The 14,509-nt window shown below is 46.4% G+C and overlaps 1 protein-coding gene across 1 annotated transcript in view; it reads left to right on the top strand.

The window, feature by feature from the left end:
- The window catches only part of LOC128346255 (von Willebrand factor A domain-containing protein 7-like), a 49,613-nt gene that overhangs the window by 16,046 nt on the left and 19,058 nt on the right, over nucleotides 1–14,509 (top strand). Inside the window, exons 8-13 of the mRNA XM_053299341.1 lie at nucleotides 1,929–2,067; nucleotides 3,844–3,980; nucleotides 5,130–5,417; nucleotides 5,543–5,761; nucleotides 7,208–7,380; nucleotides 13,644–13,758. Coding sequence (XP_053155316.1) covers nucleotides 1,929–2,067; nucleotides 3,844–3,980; nucleotides 5,130–5,417; nucleotides 5,543–5,761; nucleotides 7,208–7,380; nucleotides 13,644–13,758 — 1,071 coding nt within the window. The remainder of the gene's footprint in view (nucleotides 1–1,928; nucleotides 2,068–3,843; nucleotides 3,981–5,129; nucleotides 5,418–5,542; nucleotides 5,762–7,207; nucleotides 7,381–13,643; nucleotides 13,759–14,509) is intronic.

Here is a 14,509-nt window from a genome sequence, read left to right as displayed (position 1 = left end):
CTGGGCAACAGCTTGCTCTCCCCCTACACCTCTCTGGAGGGCATAGGATTGTGTAGCTATAATTGAGCAGATGGGTTCAAAGAACCCAGGCCTCTCAGCCAGGCACAGAGCCAGGTGAACAGTGGTTTGTGTCTGGCCCCACCCGGCAGCCCCTCTAGTGATGCCCTGTGTGCATAACATCATGCGCACGGGGCATGGCTTGGGCTCCGGAGAGCCCTGAGCAAGCTCTCCCCAATCCACTCCTGGGCTCCAGAGAGCCTGAGTGAGCTCTCCCCCATCCATTTCAGGCAGTGTGTGCTGCCTGACAGCCTTTTCCCCCCTTTCTCTCCCTCCAGTGAGGGAGAGAAAGAGAAATAAATGCTATCAGGCAGCAAGCACTGCCTGAAATGGATGGGGGAGAGTTAGCCCTGACTCTCCGAAGTCCAGGTCATGCCCCTGTGCATGTGCTGTCACATGCACAGGGGCTTTTGGTGGCCTTTTTCATTGGCGGCCCAGGTTCTTTGAACCCGTCTGCACAATGGTGGCTCCGCTCCTGCTCCCAGCTCCTGAGGGTCCCCCAACTCCACCTCTCCCTATTTTCTTCATTATCTCCTTCACTCTGAGGGGCCGCCAGTGAGAGGAGAAAACTTGGCCCCCTCTCCTCTAGCTATGCCCCTGGGAGGGAGCATGGGCCCGTCTTCACTTTTTGTCCCAGGGTCCATTCCAACTTTGCCCCGGGTGTCTTCTTTGTGGCTTCTGCCCCTGTAGTTTCTTCCTGTTCAGTGGGGATGTGCCATTATTATAATGCACTGTAATTGTGTTTTAATTAGTCAGTTCATATTAGCAAAGGAGAGGGACCTTTTAAGTACCAGTTGTTTCCTCTTTGCAGCCTAATTGATTGCTTGTTCTTTGGTATGAACTTATTTTTGTGTGAGTGCCATTATGCAATATTGAAACTGCTCTGAAAAGCCTCCACCCCACCCCCTGCAGGGAACAGGAGCTGACTAATTAAGGGTCATTTCAATAACATGATGAATAACATGAAGCATGAATAACATGAACAGGAAGCAATTAAGCCACAAAGGTAGAAGCTTCTAATCAAAGTGAGAGCTGCAGGGGACCTATACTAAACAAGATGGATATACTTCTAAGTAAACATTATTGTGGGATTGTGGCCATATGGATGAACATTGACACATCTCTATGCTTTCATTTGCACACATATCCTTGAGTCAGCGTGTGTAGATATAGGAAAACTGGCCAGCTTCATTATTCATTCAGTGAGTAGACAGGTTGTTTATTAGGGATGTGCAAATTGTTTCGAATCTGGGTGATTCGAGTAATTTAAATTCAAATCAAATCTCCCCTTAAAAGGCAATTAGGTAGGGATTTGAATCAAATTTTCAAAATTCAATTTGAATTCAATTCCAGGGCTATTTGACACCTTTTTAAAACCATTCAGACCCCCTGGCTGGTTTAAAAGGCACCCAACCAAGCTTGAATTGATTCAAATTAAATTCAAATTCAAAACAAAATTTTGAAATTCTATTTGAATTTTAATAGAATTCAAAAAATCTGATTTGTGTGCATCCCTACGTTTTATATTTATGATGTTCTGTGGTTTCATTTCTAAATGTACCTACTCTAAGTCCTTGGGAAGAATCAGTAAAGTCTAGGGCAGGAGTGGACAACCTGACGCTCCACTGCTGTTGTTGGACTGCAACTCCCTTCGTTGCCAGCGACAATCAATAATGGCTGGGGAAGATGGGAGTTGTAGTTCATCAACTTATTGCAGCTAGGGCCAATGAGAATTGCAGACTAACAATTTATTGTGGCTGGGGACTATGCAAGTTGTAATCCAACAACCGCTGGAGAGCCAGGTATTCTGTGTCTCTGAACACTTGATCTGCAATTTTCATAGCTCTTTCCCTACTGTGAATATCCTGCAGAGGTGGGACCTGTCTTTAAGACCCATGACGTGGATCAGTTTCAGTCCTATATCTCTGCACTCAGAGTTGATGGTGGTGGGGACTGTCCAGAGATGTCACTAACCGGTCTGAAGTTGGCTCTGCAAGCGAGCATGCCCAGGTAATGGTGCCATTCAATCCTTCCGCCCTTCCTTCTCAATAAATCCCTTCCTGTGGCCTTTCCCCCTTCAGTCCTACTTCAGCCACTCCTGCTGCACAATCTATCTCTCTGTCATATTTGTAGACTGTCTGATAGATGTATTCCTACAATATGCCTGAAGCAGCTTCACAGACCCCTTGTGAAGTGTCTGTACCTCATCTGTTCCATTAAATTTTCAAGTCTCGCTCTTCTAATGAAGATTGTTCTTGAATTCAATTTCCTCATTCTTGTAATAATATCTATATACATATATCTGCATGTTCTCACATTCTTCCCTTGTTACACTTGCCACTCGCTTCCCTTCCCTTCCCTCAGTTCCAGTCACCATATCTTAAGAAGGATATTGTAGAATGGGAAAAGGTGAAGAAGAGGGTGTCCAAGATGATCAGGGGCCTGGAGCACCTTCCTTATGAGATGAGACTGCAGCATCTGGGGCTCTTTAGTTTAGAAAAGAAGCAACTACGGGGAGACTTAATAGAGGTAGGTAGATTTTATTTCGGTCATTGACCAGTAAATAAAAACAGTTACAAGAAAGAATAGCAGCACAAAAAGCCGTTACGGGAGCTCAGAATGAATTTTACAGACGATATAACAAAACTTTGCTATTTTGCAAATAATCTTCTTATTGGTATTTGCCAATAAGAGATTTAGATACTTGACAGAGGTATATAAAATTATGCATGGAGTAGAGAGAGTGGACAGAGAGAAATTTTTCTCCCTCTCTTGCAACACTAGAACCAGGGGTCATCCCATGAAACTGAAGATTGGGAAATTTAGGACTGACAAAAGGAAGTACTTTTTCACACCGCGCATAGATAATCTATGGAATACTCTGCCACAAGATGTGGTGACAGACACCAGCCTGGGTGGCTTAGGAACATAGGAAACTGCCATATACTTAGTCAGACCATTGGTCTATCTAGCTCAGTATTGTCTTCACAGACTGGCAGTGGCTTCTCCAAGGTTGCAGGCAGGAATCTCTCTCAGCCCTATCTTGGAGATGCCAGGGAGGGAACTTGGAACCTTCCGTTCTTCCCAGAACGGCTCCATCCCCTGAGTGGAATATCTTACAGTGCTGCTCACAGGTCAAGTCTCCCATTCATATGCAGCCAGGGCAGACCCTGCTTAGCTATGGGGACAAGTCATGCTTGCTACCACAAGACCAGCCCCTTTAAAAGGGGCTTAGACAAATTCATGGAGGACAGGTCTATCAGTGGCTACTAGTCTGGTGTCTATGAGACACCTCCAGCCTCAGGGGCACGATGCCTCTGAACACCAGTTGCAGGGGAGCAACAGCAGGAGAGAGCGCATGCACGTACCTCTTGCCTGTGGGCTTCCCAGAGGCATTTGGTGGGCCACTGTTTGAAACAGGATGCTAAACTAGATAGGCCTTGGGCCTGATCCAGATGAGCTGTTCTTATGTTCTCTACTCTCAGTGTTTTAGGTTATTCTTGGGGCAGGGACCTTCCCCTTTGTTTTGCTTATGCTGCACTGCACAGAAAGAGCTGAAGCTAATGGACACGTGGTAATGAAGGCCACTCAATGCCACTGCTCCATTATCTGGGCAGGGCTCCTATATCAATAGCCCTCCTCCCTGCACATACCATTCCACCCTACTGGTATTGCACAACATACCACCCTCCCTGCATGTACCATCTGCCCCAACAGCCCTCCTCCCTGCACAACATACTGCTCCCATTGAATCCCACTGCATAAAATTGTTTCCACCAACACCAGATCCAAGATCTTCACCTTTACTGACGCTGGAGCCAAAGACGCATTCCTGATGGATGAAATCAAAGTCCTGCTTGATGCAACTGGGTCTGAGGTGAACTATGCCCTCACAGGATATTGCGCCAGCCGGAGACGCCGAAGTATGTTCAACCTGTCTGGGAATGTTGGGGGGGAAATTAAGGAGACTGAGGCCTGATTCTCGTGTTACTGAAAGAGAAATAGCAATCGTTGGAAAATCACTCTCCTGTAACAGATAACTTTTGGACATACTGTATTCCAGGAAGTTTTTCACACCCAGCATTTTAGTTCGCATCTCCTCCGGAATGGAGAGGGCGCATTCACCTATCGCCCAGATTTATCCCGAAATCCCTGCGAGCTATCGGGGAGCACTTCACACACAATTCAGGTTTTTCATTGTGCATTAGAGTGTAGCCCAAATTATAACCTGGGTAAAGAAAATCCACTTTGTGAAAAGGGCTTTTGGGGGGAAGGGAGGGAAGTAAACTAGTAAACTCACTTTCCCCTCCCCTTCCATCTGCCCATGTGGCAAGCTTCACATACAATTTTTAATTAATTTATTTATTCATTCAATTTCTAGACTGCCCTTACAGAATAGCTCGGGGCGGGAGGGGGTTACAAATACCACAAAACAGTTAAAATCAATCAATGATCAAAACCAGAAACTTTAAAAAAAATACAATAAGACAGCTTTAAAAAAACCCAATACAAAACCTTATGAAAAATCCAATACAAGAAGAACCCTTTAAAACAATTTTAAAACCCTGGAAGGCCGGGCTGAACAGATAGGTCTGTAGGGCTCTCTTGAATGCCAATAAAGAATTCAAATTACAGATTTCTGCAGGGAGTCCATTCTACAGTCCAGGAGCGGCTACAGAGAAGGCCCGCCTTTGAGTCGCCACTGGACGAACCGGTGGCGACTTCCTGGCTGCTTGTGAGGAAGGCGCTCGTGTGACATGTGAGCCATTTCAAGCTGAAATACGCGCCTCTCCATCTCTGACGACTTTTTAAAAGCATTTGAAGACTTACCTCTTCACCCTAGCATTTTAATCTGACTGTGGTCATAAATTGTTTTAAGGTTTTTATTTTCTGTGTTTTAACTTGTTTTATGTCACTGTAAACTGCCCAGAGATGAAAGTTTGGGGCGGTGTACAACTCTGATAGATTAATTAATTAATTAATTAAATGATTGATGAAAGGAATTCATACCCTGCCATTCCATCTCAAAAACAGCAATGCTCAAGATGGCTAAAACTATTTAATCTTCACAGGTGCTGCCGAGGACGGACCTGAAGCTTCTGACAGAAGCCATGCAAACCTCTATGAAGAACTAGCAGCATATTCCGGTGGCTTCTATGTGATGACCACCAAAAGCGAGCTCTCTCAAGTCTTGGGCATAATGGAGCTCTCCCTGAATGCTGCCCCTGTTAAGGTGGCCCGTGGTCATCTGAATGGGACTCACCTCACCTTCCCTGTGGATGAGACTCTTGCTGAAATAACAGTGTCAGTCAAGAGCTTGGGGTTCTACGGATTCAGAGTTACTGTGCTGAAGCCTTCAGGTACAGAGTGCTGAGATGCAAAGCAGAGCATTGCCTTGCAGATGGAAGGAAAGCTCCTTTTTATTTGCCAGCTCATTCCTTGTGGCTGCTGCGATTCACTCTAGCTTTGTGTCATCTCCTGGCAGGCGCCTCGCTGGAATCTACACAGATGGTGATCAACACAGCCAACCACAAGATTGTGAAGGTGTCCCCTATCGAAGAGAGGGGCGAGTGGTCTGTGACTCTGTTTCCCAGTGGAATCTATGAGGTGGAAATCGGAGGCAAGAGCTTGCTGGACTTCTCCTACCAGATTATGCAGAAGCAGAAGGAGTATGTGCTTCCAGTCCAGGGACGGCCTGTAAAAGGTACATTTTCTGGGGTGTGAAGCAGCCCCACAGTGGGTGGAACTGCATGATTACCTGCATATATGCAAAAGAAAATCAAAAATCAGCTTTTCTTAGGAAAAGCAGGGGACAATTTTAAGCAGAGAAATGGTGGGCAGGAAGGGAATATCTGTTAGGGTGGTTTCTCGCTGCACCCTTAGGAACATAGGAACATAGAAAGCTGCCATATACTGAGTCAGACCATTGGTCTATCTAGCTCAGTATTGTCTTCACAGACTGGCAGCGGCTTCTCCAAGGTTGCAGGCAGGAATGTCTCTCAGCCCTATCTTGGAGATGCTGCCAGGGAGGGAGCTTGGAACCTTCTGCTCTTCCCAGAGCAGTGGCTCCATCCCCTAAGGGGAATATCTTACAGTGCTCACACTTCGAGTCTCCAATTCAAATGCAACCAGGGTGGACCCTGCTTAGCTAAGGGGACAAGCCATGCTTGCTACCACAAAACCAGCTCTCCTCTCTTGCTCTGTGTGTCAGTCAGACATTAAGTATTATGATTATTATCAACATTTATATACCATTTTCCAACCAAAGAAGTTCTCAAAGCAGTTTACACAGAAAAAGAAATAAGATGGCTCCCTGTTCCAAAGGGGCTCACAATCTAAAAGGAAATATTAGATAGACCTGAACAGGAAGGGTGCTGTGCTGGGGCTGGATAGGGCCAGTTGTTCTCCCCCTGGAGACTTTACAGAAAGGGCTATTACCCCAAATATCCTCCAGAAGAGAATGAATGTGTTCATACACCAGCCAAACTTACCCCGAAGTCCATTCAAGATCCTTGGAAGCACTCCACACACAAATTGGGCTTTGTCTTCCGAATTCTAGCTTATCTCGGTGTATTTCTGGGTTTTTTAAGTGTTGGTTTTAAGTGGGTTTTTCTGAAAACGCCAGAGCAAATAGGGAGAGGCACTGATGTAGAGTCATTAACATGATAAGAGGGATACACTCTTTTAGGAATGCAGATATAGGCTTTAGAAATCTCTCCACCCACCATTGGCTAGAAGGAAAACACAGCCATGTGATGTGAACCTGCACCAAAACAAAACTCAAGAGCAGAGGGGAGAGGCTGCTTCCCTCAATGCCATGAGTGTAATTCAAAGTGGCTTTGCTCAACATTTACCCCACGGCATGAAGCCATGTGTGAAAAACTGCCTGCTAAATGCAAGTGAGTCTACTTAGAAGCCTGTACTAATCAGGACATGGAACTGTAACAGAGATAAAACACCCACCAACAACACATGATATTCAGAAAAAGTATATATGCTGTTTTTGAGATTCCAAAACACGCAAGGAACTTCAAATGGAGCTTACGCTACAGAAAGAAAGAGAGGAAAGCAGAAGTGTGCTAATACAGGGAAAAGGAAGGCCAAGGGATTTCAGAGGTGGTTGCTCTGCTGACAGCTTCATCTTTTCCAGGATCAAACTACACCATCTCCATGAAGCTGATGGGAGATGCTAAAAGTGTTCAAGTCGAGCGCCTGGTTGCAATTTCTGGACTCGGAGCCCCCATAGAATCAGTCTCTTTGAATCAAACCTACGATGCCCTTGGAAACCCCTTGGCTATCACTCCCTTTTCCTTCCATGAAGTGGTATGTACATCCTTTCCCCATACTTACTTACTGAAGAATAGTGTCTGTCACAGCATACTAACAGTAGAGAAGTGTGTGAATCTTGCCCTTTAGTTCTGCAGATCAGACGTGTAATCAGGGTGGGGCAGGCAGGGCACGTGCCCTAGGCACTACTTGAGGGGGGTGCAGAAATGCCACTGACTCCCCCCGCCCCCTGCCCCCCGCCGCCCCCACCCACACCCACAAAATGGTAGCTTTGGGCGCCCCAGAGCCTCCACGTCTCAGCTCTTGGCGCCATGCTACTGCCTGCTGCTCATTGGCTAGATGCTGGACCTCCTGGCACTTCCCCTGCTTGCACTTGCGCAGCGCAAGGTCTCTGACTCTGCCCCTGGCGCACGTGCACTGAACGCTCTGCTGAGTGATCGCCAGCTTTTCTCTCTGCTTCATGCATGCATGCAGCGTGGAGGATCATCGTTGCCTGGCCTGCTACTGGCCAACATCATCATTGCTGGAGGGTTGAGGTTGGAAAACATTTGGGCAGCTGCTTGAGTTGAGCTGGCTTCTTGGGGCTCTCAGGGAGGTGTCTCGGGGCGGTGGGGCGGTGGCTGGCAGCAGACATCACCTCCCTCACCCGGAGTTGAGGCAGCAGCGGTGGCAGAGAGCTTGTCCTGCTTCTTTCCCCCTAGACTGAGCAGATCATGGTGTGTAACATGTAGTTCGTTTGTTGTTGATAGGTTTTTTTTAATTATTTTAATTTACGCGGGGGGGAGGGTGGTTGAGGAAAATGGTGGGGTGGGTGTCTCACTCTCAGCACCTCTGGCCGGGCTGCCCTCCTTGCGGGAGGTGTCCCTAGAAGTTCTTGGTAAAGTTCGGCAGCAGGAAATGTGGCAGCTTTTTCTGCGAAGCGGGAGGCGCGAGTCAAAGACTCCGGTGTGTGTGCCTGGGATGAGATGGGATTCCTCTCTACCCGCCACGCTTGCTCCCTGCTGCAGCCTGGCGCTTGGCTGGCCAGGGGGCTAGCCTTGGGCTCGACCCGAAGCCCGGCTAAGGCTGCTGCTGGGGATGCGCACACGCCGCACAGGACTCCTCTGAGGAAGGGAGGCCTGGCAGCTTCCGGGCGGGCCGGTGCAGCAGCGAGAAGCTCCCCTCGCCTCGAGTCATGTGTGCCCGAGAGCGAGGGAGCCGGCAGCGCCATGGGCTTAACTACAATGGGGGGCAGGGCGGAGGAGGAGACGCACGGACGACAGCAGGCAGCTGCAGCGGCGTGTAGTGCTGCCGGCTCCTCCTCGCTCTCGCACTACTTTTCTTGAGCAGCAAGGAGTATGCCGGGTCTCCCTCCCTCAGAGACGTGCATCGTCCCCAGCAGCAGCATTAGCCGGGCTTCGGCTCTTCTCAAGCCCGAGGCAAGCCCCCCTCCCCACCAGCCTTCAGCAGGCAGAGGAATCCCATCTCCTCTCTCTCTCACACACCCCAGCACCTTTGACTCCCCCTCCCCGGAGGAAAACCACCACCACCAAGCTTTACCAAGCGCTTCTAAGGACACCCCCAGGGGACTTGCTGATGACTGCTTTCATGTTTTTAGAGATCCCCAGAATATTAGAGGTCCACCTTTAATAGTTGCTTTTTATTTATGGATTTATACTGTAATGTTGAGTAGTACAGTGAGTGTGGGGTGCTCTATTCTGACAGAACAGGCAAATATTGATCATGAAGGAAAGAACTCAGTTTATATTTATGCAGTGATAAGAAATTCTGAAACCAATTTTTAAAAAAAGAATTCTGAGCAGCTTTAATGCCTTGGTGTTTTGGACTGTGATTTGATCTTAGAAGGTTGAGAGCTAATGAATGTGAGGATAAGTTTTCTATTCAAAAGAGGCGGGGGCAGTACATTTTAAGAGAGCATTGTATTATATAGATTTAGTCTTTCTGGTCTTGGTCTGTAATAAATTACAATTACAATATGGATTCAGTATTGTAATGCAGAAAAATATTATTGTGCTGGAAGTGCACTGTATATGACTTGCAGGGGGAGGAATCATTCAACAGCAACATATATCAAATATCTCAAGGACTCCCATGTAACACATTGCCTTCCTTAATAGTTACTCAGCTTAAATATAGAAGTGCTGATACCATAATATAATTGGTTTGTTTGCAATTATAACATCCCAGTATACCTCTATAACCGAATGAGGTAAGCAATCATGAAACTTATGTAAGGTACACCGCATTGTTTAATTTTGAGATACCTTCAACACATGTGCAGCAATACTGCTGTACATGTGTTGAAGGTATCTCAAAATATGCATTCTTCTGAGACTATCCTCATAGGCTTTGAAAAGAAATTACGACTACCACTAAAAAAAAGAGGCAAATACCATAAAGGTAGCACTCTGGGTATGGGATCGAGGTTAGTGCATTTGCAAGGCACTGTAGCTGTACACAAAATGACTATAATCTGCAGTGTATTTTTAGGAGCTCAATCAATAAATTATTCTTTTAGTGCAGATAATGTCCATTGCTGTGGAGGGTGTCCACTATCTTTATATAGTGTTCGTAATGATATATGAAGCCCATTTAATGCTAAAGCCAAAAGCACCACTAAAATACATGCCACTATGTGACAGAAAAAAACAGTTCATAGCAGCTGTCATGTAAAATGCTAAATAAAGTCAATATATAGCATATAAATACAGAGGCGTAACTATAGGGGGGCAGGGGGGGCACGTGCCCCGGGCGCCATCTTTTCTGGTCACGTGGGGGGCGCCACCATGACCAAATTTTTTTTAAGTTTTTTTAAAAAAATTGTTAATACAAATGTTTTCTGCTCAGTGCAGCAGTGCTGCAGCAGTCATGGGAGCGTGTCGGTGCCCCCTTCCCCACGAGCGGTCCCTTCCGTGCCGCCTGCGCCCCCCCCCCCATTGCTTTGCTGGCGCCTGGCGGCCAGTCAGTGGCCTGGCTTGGCGGCGGCGGCGGGCGCTTGTGAGGAAAAACCTAAGGGGGGGCGTGGGGGGGGGGCGCCATTTCAGTGCTTGCCCCGGGCGCCATTTTCCCTAGTTATGCCTCTGTATAAATATAGCAAGAATGGCATTTAAGTAATAATTGCAGCAATCAGATTTACTAAAATACTGGCATCAATTCACTTCTAACTCATTCTCTAATAATCATTCAAACAAACCCATATTTCTCTGTGCTATTTGTATTATGAGTAATTATCTCGGAACAAGGTAGTTCCTAAGGATGAATATTTCTAGGTTTAATGGTCTGAGGTCACCAGCTCCTCCCACCTGGTAATTATTCATCAGGAAATACTCAATTCTTTAATGGTTATTGCTTAAATCTGGTCAAGACAAATCACTTCAATAAATAGTGTAAAATTGTGTTGCATCTTTGTACCTACACTTTAAATGCTATAAAGGTAGGTAGTGCCATAATTTGTAACTTAAAGGATCTGTCCATGAATGAGCTTGACTTGTATTTGTGAGCAGATATTATGGTAAAGCTATCTGAAAGATGGGTGTCAGATGTTGGGGGGGGGGGCACAATTTCAGTGCTTGCCCTAGGCGCTATTTTCCTTAGATACGCCTCTGCTGCAGATGTCTGCATTTCCCCATAAGATGGTCACAAATGTCTTCTATGTCCAAAGAATGACAATTCAGAACCCTGCACAATCTACATTGTGGTCCCCTATATCAGGGGTTCCAAATCCTGCATCCCCAGATGAGCTTCAGCCATTAGGCTGGGAAGGGGGAACAAGGTTGAGAACCCCCACCTTATACAACTGAACAGAGGGCATCTGGGAAAGTGAAGAGGATGGAAACTAGAAAACTACATGTTACTATATTATGTAATTGACAGGCAACACACACAAGAAGTGGACAGGAAGTATTCATTTTGAGTCAAAACACAGCCATGGGGTGCGGGGGCTTAATCTGGTTTAGGATCCTGGCACACAGAGAAGGGAGTTAACACTTTCACCCTGCACTGTTTTCTTGCCAAAAACCATTCCCTGAACCAAGCAATTGTTTTCTGCAAAATTGGAGCCTTTCTCCCAGAATAAATAGAATCCATGAGGGGTGGGTATCCAATTCATGATCACATTGAGGGCAAAGGGTTAAAGCCTTCTTCCTGAAGACCTGATCCAGATCAGGGGGTCCAGAGCATGCTGTTTATTCATTTATTTTTTTAATCAAGCACACAAGTCTCAGTCACACAGTAGATATATAGTCTAGCTTGACCCTTGGTGCGCATACTCATTGAAACTAGTAGGGCTCTGCAAAGTTTCAGTAGCCGAATCGAAACAGGTCCATTCAGCTGGATTCAAACCAAGCTGTTGTCTGGTTCATGTTCAGTCTGGCCAAATTGAATCCTATGTGGCCTGCTTTGATTTGGCCCCAATTCAGCCCTGCACTCAAACTGAATCAGTGCAGTTTCGAACAGCCCAAGAAACCAGACTCGTATCTAAAGCTCTTACAGGGACTTTTACGCACAGCAGGTTTTACCGCGAGTTTACAGGGAGGCTTTACTGTGAACTTGAAGTTGTCCCAAAAAACTGCCGCAAATAGTGGATTTATTTAACCCCAGATATAAATCGGGCAACACTCTAAGGTGCAGTGAAAAACCCAAATTGTGTGTGAATGCTCCCTGATAACTCATGGTAAAACCTGATAACTCACAGTAAAACTTCGGGGTAAATGTAGCCAATATGTGAACTCACCCTCTCCATTCCAGAGGAGATGCGAGTTAAAGGGCTTCAAAAGTCCCAAGTGAAAAGCTTTCAGGATGATCTATGCATTTTTTTCACACTTTCTCTTCCAGAATAGTGCTTACTCTCCTCCATAACATCTGAAGGAGCTTAAAGAGGTTCATCTTCAGACTAGCAACAGCAGCTAACATGATGAGGAAAACCATGCAAAGCAGTCCCATTGAAATTAAAAGGACAAATTAGGCAATGTCTAACTTTTCCATTTAATTTCAGTGGAATTACTTTGAGTAATTTTCCTCATCACATAGGCCAGCCACCAATTTGGAACTGGGGTTTTCAAATTGCAAATGCATCTAGTTCAGAAAGCTTCACCCCCATTCTGAGCCAGACTCAGACACTTCAAAATTTGATCCTGGCTCCAAATGGGACTCACCCCCTTCCACCCTCCCTATCATCATCCCTCATCGTCTTACAACAAACTTAGCAAGACTTAGCAAGGGTCAGATCTAACAGCCAAGTGAATACAATTGAGAGTGACACTTGCTCAGACAAAGACCATGCCTGACCCGAAAGAGCCTATAGCCTTACCAGGTCATGGGAAAATGTGCTGTCTGGGAAGATGGAGTCACTCTGGGGCCTGACCAGATGTCATAATCCAGCATCAGGGATAAGCATGGTTGGGCAGCTGCTGAGAGTAATGGCAGGAGAGAGGGCACGCCCTCAACTCCTGTCTGTGGCTTCCAGCAGCATCTGGTGGGCCACTGTGCGAAACAGGATGCTGGGCTAGATGGGCCTTGGGCCTGATCCAGCAGGGCTGTTCTTATGTTCTTATGAGAGCCCAAGGGCCCACAGCTGAGAACATATCTATGCCCATAGCTGGTGGTGGTGGAGCAGGAGTAGCATGGGGTGTGTGTGGAGTGGGGGCAAAGATGGGACAAATTGCATTTCTGGGTGGGCAAGCCGCGTTCCACATGTTAGATTTTTGAAACAGAAATAATAGTATATCTCAAATTAACACTCTCATGCTGAAAATATTTTCATTGGACTAATGCCTATTGATTTCATAAATCGGAGGGGCAAGTTGGGGGGGACTATTTGGGGGGGGGTGCCCCACAGAACCACTCCAGCTGGAGCAACATTCTTAGGGCCACCGAGTTAGCAGGGAGGACCATGGAATGCAGCTTGCCGAGGGCCCTATTCTGCCCACAAAACAGAAGTGCAGCCCTGGGTACCTCACCACACAGGGAGCAGAGCACAGATTCAAAGCTTCCTAGTTCTGATAGCTCCTCATAGGTTGCTGCAATACATCCTTGCTTGGAAGCATTTCCCATTAAAATCAATAGGACACTCCCAACTAAATGTGGTTAAGACAGCAGTATAAAATGTTCCACATCTGCTTAGTCTGAACAGCAAAGGTCGCTACACCTATAATGTATTAGGCATTTAGACTACCTAATAAAAATTATAGTTTCTCAGTTCCGGAGTGTCTGAGATGCCAATTAACCTTTCCAATTCATCTCATGTACACGTTGACAGTGTAGGAGAATGTTACTAGAATTCCTTTTTCTTTACATTCCAGACCACCCTATTGCGTGTGGAAGGCCTGTCTCCGGGGAATCTCTCCTTTTCACGAGTCAGCTCTGATCCCATCAGCACAGAATCTGTACAGATCATCTCTTTGGCAGATCAAAACAGTGAGTCCCTCATGAGGCGGGAAATGTCAACAAGAACTCCCCTTTCAGTATTTCATACGATGGCTGGCTGGATGTGGGCAAATTGAAGCTTAATCCAGACAGGGCCACTGTTTCCTGTAGCAGAGATTCCCAGATGCTGTTGACTATAACTCCCATAATCCCCAGCCAAAGGCCATTGCAGCTGAGGATGCTGGGAGCTGTAGTCAACAACATCTGGGAATCCCTCTAACAGGGAACACTGGACAGGGCAGTGCTTTTGGTGAGTAGAGTTGGTGATCCAACCTGCGTTGGATGGGGTAGCACATCCCTTGAAAAATCAGGTTCGCCGTTTGGGGTTGCTTCTGAATCTGGCACTGCATTTCGATTTTCAGGGGTGGCAGTGACCAGGAGTGCTCTTACCAGCTTAAACTGGTGCAGCAATTGCACACATTTTTGGTGAAGGTGAATCTAATCATGGTCTCAGTGTCTCTCCCCCCACCTCTCCCCCCACCACCACCAAAAACATCTGCAGAAGGTATGATCTTGGTCAGAGGTGTGGGCATTCTTTCACTTGATTAGCTAAAAGGCAAGATGCTTTGAAATGTTTTACCTGTGGCTGTCCTGAAATGAGCAAGGGGTTGGGTTAGATTTATTTATTTATTGTTCAATTTTATACCACCTTTCACTGCTCTTTATTTAGCAAGGGGAGAGTAACTGGTCCTATCCACCCCCAGCACAATACCTCCAGTGACCGTTGCTGGTGTCTAGCTTG

Source organism: Hemicordylus capensis, chromosome 2 (assembly GCF_027244095.1).
Source record: "Hemicordylus capensis ecotype Gifberg chromosome 2, rHemCap1.1.pri, whole genome shotgun sequence".
Taxonomy (NCBI): domain Eukaryota; kingdom Metazoa; phylum Chordata; class Lepidosauria; order Squamata; family Cordylidae; genus Hemicordylus; species Hemicordylus capensis.
This window is presented reverse-complemented; position numbering and strand designations above follow the sequence as displayed.